The 6,347-nt window shown below is 43.7% G+C and overlaps 1 protein-coding gene across 2 annotated transcripts in view; it reads left to right on the plus strand.

Annotated features, from left to right (window-relative positions):
* The window catches only part of iqsec2b (IQ motif and Sec7 domain ArfGEF 2b), a 30,184-nt gene extending 24,880 nt beyond the window's left edge, over nt 1-5,304 (plus strand). Inside the window, exons 8-14 of one of the 2 annotated variants that reach the window (XM_085442889.1) lie at nt 37-176; nt 267-392; nt 500-599; nt 693-854; nt 1,014-1,208; nt 1,428-1,477; nt 1,787-5,304. In XM_085442889.1, coding sequence (XP_085299015.1) covers nt 37-176; nt 267-392; nt 500-599; nt 693-854; nt 1,014-1,208; nt 1,428-1,477; nt 1,787-3,124 — 2,111 coding nt within the window. In that variant the 3' untranslated portion in view covers nt 3,125-5,304. Of the gene's footprint in view, nt 1-36; nt 177-266; nt 393-499; nt 600-692; nt 855-1,013; nt 1,209-1,427; nt 1,478-1,772 lie in introns of both variants that reach the window. The other variant, XM_085442887.1, reaches the window with a different exon arrangement.
* Nucleotides 5,305-6,347: the final 1,043 nt, after the last annotated feature.

Here is a 6,347-nt window from a genome sequence, read left to right on the forward strand (position 1 = left end):
ACAACTCTAAAATAGCTTTCTTTGGTTCCACTCAAGGTGTAGACAATGGCCAGGACATACCTAGAGACCTGCTGGTTGGGATCTACCAGAGAATACAGAAATGGGAGCTAAGGACCAATGATGACCACGTGTCCCAAGTGCAGGCAGTGGAAAGAGTCATTGTGGGCAAGAAGCCTGTGAGTTTATCCTGTAATACAAAGCTCTTTAATATATTGTTCTATTTAGCTAAAAGTTGTCATTTATTTGTGCTGTGTTTGTCTATGTAGGTGCTGTCCCTTCCCCATCGTAGACTGGTGTGTTGCTGCCAGCTCTATGAGGTGCCTGACCCTAACAGACCTCAGAGGACAGGAGTGCACCAGCGGGAGGTCTTTCTCTTTAATGACCTGCTCGTGGTAAGATTTACATTATCATTTTTTTTATCATGTGGCAGATAAGAGGTCAGTTTTTCCTAAAGTACCTGTTAAAAAAAAATCATTATACTATTTCTGTTGTGTACTAGGTGACAAAAATCTTCCAGAAGAAGAAAACCTCAGTGACTTATAGTTTCAGACAATCTTTCCCTTTGGTTGAAATGCAAGTGCACATGTTCCAGAACTCATGTAAGAAGCAATCTCTGTTTTGCACCTTCTAACTGTTCTTAAGTGCATTTTGTGATGACAAGAGTATTTATTTCTGCTCCCCCCCCCATCTAGACTACCCTCATGGCATCCGTCTGACCTCAGCAGTCCTGGGTGGAGAGAGGAAGGTTCTTATTGTGTTTATGGCACCCAGTCAGCAAGACCGCACCCGCTTTGTTAGCGACCTCAGGGAGAGTATTGCTGAAGTGCAAGAAATGGAGAAATACAGAGTTGAATGTAAGTAGCCCCATCTGCTGGCCTTTCCTGTAAACCATAATGTTACTTTTTGGTCAGTCAAAATGTTTCGTTTTCTTCACATCCTTTCTGGTCATTCTTCTCTGTGCTAAACCTCAATTTTATTTCAAATCCCCCTGTGCCCTGTGTGTAAATGTGCAGCGGAACTGGAGAAACAGAAAGGTGTGATGCGGCCCAGCTTGCTAACTGGAGGTGTGGTTGGAGGAGGCGTAGGTGTGAAGAGCGATGTTGTGAATGGCACCTTGGGAAGAACAAGTTTTGATGACAATTGCTCAGTTGGTGAGGGTCTCAAACGCACAGCGCTCAGCTCTTCTCTCAGGGACCTATCGGATACAGGTGAGACATTGCCTTATCGGAGACAGGTTCAGCTTGATTACATTACTACCAGCTGGGATGAATTGGGTTGCATGATTTTGGTCTCTGTTTCTATTGCTACCGCCTGTTTCTCTTTCTTGCTGACAGTCAGACACAGCTTATGCAACTCTTGCCTTTTTTTGCAAAAAATATTCCAATCTTTCATGCTTTGCTAACCTGGTTCTTCCTGGTGGGGTACAGGGAAACGTGGTCGCAGGAACAGTGTTGGTTCTCTGGACAGTACAATGGAAGTAAGTCTTTATGTAAGACTAGAATTAGACCTATAACCTTCACTAGATTTGCATTTTCCCCCATTGGTTCTTTATCCTCCCGAGCAAGTACTGTATGTACATGGTGTGTGCGTGTACATGCATGTGTGTGTCCTGGACTGACACCTGTTGCATGACTATGTGCGTATATACTTACCCTAGCATGTTTTCCACCTCCAGATACAGTTATTTCCTGTGTGTGATAATAAGCGGGAACCGGGATGTATTGCAAGACTCTAGTGTTTATTCTAAAACTCGATGATACTTTATCTTCTAGGGCTCCATCATTAGCAGCCCACAGCCTCACCAGCGCTATCCACTGCCAGGTGTGCTTCCTGGTTGCTATGGAACAGAAGACTTCCGGCCTCATCGCCCCATCCTGAGCCCCGGGACGGGGGTGGGGGGTGGGCCGGGGCAGCAACATACCACTGCTGGGACAGGAGCTGGGGGAGTCTCCAGCAGTGCAGAGAGAGCAGGAGCGGGGAGCGGCCCTGGGGGGAGCAGCAACAACAACAGCGGTTCCTTCCTGGGTTCCCTATTCGGCAGCAAACGCGCCAAACCACCAGGGCCCCTTATTCCACCGGGGCCACCCTACCCCGCACCTGTCCCCCCACCGACTACGGGAGGGCCCCCTCCTCACTCCCCTTCATCTCTATGCCAATTGGAAGGGGGGGCTTCCAAGCTCCAGGCACTTCACGCACAGTACTGTCACGCGGGCACCGTGCAGCCGCCACCACCTTACTACCATCACCATCGCTACCATGTCCAAACTGTCCCTCCTCCTTTGCCAGGAGTGCCCCCTCATACTATACAGAGAGGCCCTCTACCCTGTCGTCCACCGCTTGGCCCACCGCACGCCCAGCACCCGCAGCTGGCCCATCTCTCCCAGCTCTCCCAGCATGGGCTTCCGGGTCGTTACGCCAACATGGTGGTGGGATGTCCCCCCCCCCTTTCTCCTCTCTCCCAACATTCCCAGAACCAACAGTTCGCCCTCTACCACGTGCAGCCCACACACTCTGTCAGAGGGGCCGGCGGCCCTGGTACCAAACCTCCACTAACCTTGTCATTCTCCCACCCCCACGCACACTCCCAAACCCACCCAGGACACGCGCACACACCACACCCAGTGAGCCACAGCACCCACCAAACACACTTCATATTCGGCACTCTGCCCCACAATCTACCATCCGCTACCGTCAATGCGCATCACGCAGCCTCCGCCGGCCCGTATCTGCCCCAGTACCCTCCTCTTTCTTCTATCCCCCCTCCCCCACCACACTCCCCTTTACCCCCCCCTTCGTCCCCCCTTACCCCTCTTACACCTCTCTCCCCTCACCCCCCCCAGCACCCCGGGCAGCCTCAGCAGGGGCCGCAGGTGACAGGGGCTGGAGCGACCGGTACAGGGGGCAGCTCCAAATCCAAGCCTATCAACCGGATAAGTACCGTAGTGTGAGCAGGATGTGGGGCTCCAGAGTTCAAAGGTCAGATGATAGATTGGAGGAGATGGGCAGAGCTAGGCCTAGAACCAAATCTGCCAGGACAGAAAGTAACAGCAGCAGCGCTACTGAGAAGAGGAAACGAAGTTTGCTCCGTCTCTGTTACTTTCACCTCCGTTTTCCACATATGTAGACGGAGACAGAAAGCACCATTAGAGTTAAACGGCACGGCCTGTGGACGCATCCTTGATCCTGAACCGGCACCACAGAAACACACACACGTGCAACATTACACAAAAACACACTCCACACATTTCCCACACACAATCAGAGAAGTCTATAGCCATATATTTAAGATGAAACTAAATCTATATCTAGCTATATTGCCTCAGTTTTAATTGTTTGGAGTCTAGTTGAGTCTGTATGAGACTATTTACATGTACAGTACAAAGATGTGATAATGCGGCACTGGGAAACTGGAGACCATAGGTATCCACCTGCTTACGTGGGCATGTAAATAAGGACTGAACCACCAAATGTATTCCAGCGGAGTTTGGCATTAAAAACTGCCCCTTGACTTTGCAATAATTTACTTGGCTTCATGATGTCTCTGTTCATTTTTGCAGGTTACGCTTTGCTGACAGGCATCTTTTTTTTTCTAAAAGAAGACCTCAGATATGTTGCTTTGTCTAAAACTTCTAAAACCAGTGCACAGTTTTCTGACAGTCTTTTGCTTATTGGTCTTTCACATGTCAACAGATGTCACCGGGCTTTCTAATGCAACATGGGGTATGGGAATCAATGAGACAAATAATAATATATTTTGAATGTTTATGAAGCTTCTTGCTGTTTTATAGATATTATAATATACCTGCCATGAGTATGATGAATATTGTCCAATAATTGTTTTGATCAGTGAGTAATTATATCAGCAGATGTTTGTACATGGTTTTAGAGAGTATATTCACATACAGATTCCCTCACTTTGCCATATCCAGTTGAGGGTATTCAGTTATGTGAAGTGTGAGTTCTTTTCATAGTACCATGGTTTTATTCAGTTCATCTTTTAACGATTAGTATTATTGACTGTTCAGGATAAAGAAGGAGGTTTAGTTTTTGTTCAAATCGATTTGAACATTTACAACATTCCTCTTTTTTTTCTGTTCTGTTTGCAAACAGGGGCACAACCTCTTGAATGGTGTGACTTGACAAAAACTTGAATCTACAGAATGAATCTCAGTTAGCGTTTCCTTTTTTTTTCTTTTCTTATGACTCTCCCAGTATTTTAAAAGGCTTAATTATGATCGTAAAAATTGGTGAATTTTTCATACAGGGTGCATATGCAGTGCCCCATATCACGGTCATCAAATTTATTCATTGTGTGTTTTTTTGTTTTGAAACAAGCACGCTTTTACATGAAGTTTTGTGGTTTTTGCACACGTGATGTCTTAAGTCAGAAATGGCCTTCTTCTAATCCTCCCTCTCCTGCTACTTTCAGAAATCTCTGCTACCGTTTTCTGATGCCTTGGCATCTTGCTGAGGGCTTCTTGTTAGAAACCATAACAAGAGTCAAGAATGTAAAATAGCCTACAGGTGCATACTGTATTTCCTGTTCTTTTTTTTTCTTCTCTGTGGGCCTCGTGTTAGTGTCATTCCTTTTGCTACTGCAGATTTTGAAGTAAAAATTGAGCACTGATGTAGATTACCTTCAGTGCCACTGATTACAAAGGAAAAACTGCGCGTATAATCGGATTCAGACGTGAATATTTGAGCAAGGGAAGTATAAAAATGCAGGTGATGTAAGCTACAGGAAGAATATGCCAAATTTCTGGATGATCTGAATCATCAAAAGTAGGTTTTAAGAAGTTTTGGAGAGAGTCAGGAGTATTAAATGAAGAATTTTATAAGTATGTGTTGGCTACTTTTTTCTTTATGGTGTCCTTTTTGACTCTATTTGCATGAATATATCTGCACTTATTGAATAGATTGTACTGTATAAACCTGAATGTACATATTATAATATACATAGGCTTCTTATCTTAACTATGGGATGAACTGCTCCCATTCTGTATTCAGGTGCGTGCATGTGAGTGCCACTAAGTATGTACATAAAAAACAGGGATATGAGATGTTGGCCAAAGGGAACATCAACTTCTTTTTCTTTTCTTATCATTTCAGACTAAGGGTGAGAGAATGAGTTAACATGACTTAAATTAAAGCCTAAAAAAAGTTTATATGTCAGTACACTTATGGATATTATTTTAAGCAAACAATTTTGTTTTTTTCTGTGTATGTACTATGTGTACTGAAAGAATAGAGAATTGAGATGTGAATATTTATTGCTTCTGATACATTAAAGTGTCCTTGCAGTGATGTGATGTGTGTTTGTGTGTATTTTGTACGTGCATTAAAACAGACCTCGCCTCTAAATATTCAACATAAGCAGCATTGTTGTTCCTAGATAAAGAGGAATATACGTAATAATGAAAGTCAAAGGGGAAAAGTTTACGTTCCACGTTTCAGTTCTCAAGTCAACCCAAATGCAACTACAAAAACATGATGTAAAACAAGAAGTGAGTGCTATCACAAATCTGATAATAAAAGTCGATAATGCAACAAAATGTGAGGGGAGAAAAAACTCCACAGAAACAAAAACTAACAAAGAACATGGGAAACTCATGACAAACAACAGATGATCTGACAAAACAGAGCAAGGCAGAACTACCTGCACACAGGGGCCTGATTGGGGAAGTGGAAACAGCAGAAACAAAACATGACAGCCTCTCAGCATAAAATAGGAATTATGAAAATCAGACTAAATGCAAAGACAAGAAAGCTCACACAAACGAGATTCAAGGGGGAATTAAAGAGGTTAGAAACCAGAAAAGCTCCAAATCTGCAGTCACTGTGGGACGCTATCATCGTCTTTAATCTATGTGAGAAAAGAATTAAGGCAGTTCTTAAGACAAATTGTACTTAATAAACTGACCAATGAGGGTAAGTGCAATAACAGAGAATATCAATTAGAAATCAAAAATCATACCTAGGAGTAATACATTAAAAAAAAAGAAAGACTTAAGAGAATAAGAAGAACAGTGAAACTGGCAAGACCAAAACTCTAAAGCAACACAAACACCCTGAGACCAAACCAGACCAAATGACAATAAGTGATTTTTACAGGTATATTAACAATGAATGATGTTACAGTCAGTTCAGATAGTTTTAATATATAAAAGTTTTGATGGCCATTTACTAAAACCATATAGAGCCTTCAAAAGAACGTTTTCACGTGATTCATTCCATATAAATTAGGAGGGCATGTAGCATCCAGGTGGGTGGCACGGTGGTTAGCACTGTTGCTGCACAGCAAGAAGGTTCTGAGTTTAATTCCACCGTCAGGCTGGGGTCTTTCTGTG

The sequence above is a fragment of the Copadichromis virginalis genome, linkage group LG20, assembly GCF_057382275.1.
Source record: "Copadichromis virginalis isolate Kocher_CV1m ecotype Utaka linkage group LG20, C_Virginalis_male_GT1.1, whole genome shotgun sequence".
Lineage (NCBI taxonomy): Eukaryota > Metazoa > Chordata > Actinopteri > Cichliformes > Cichlidae > Copadichromis > Copadichromis virginalis.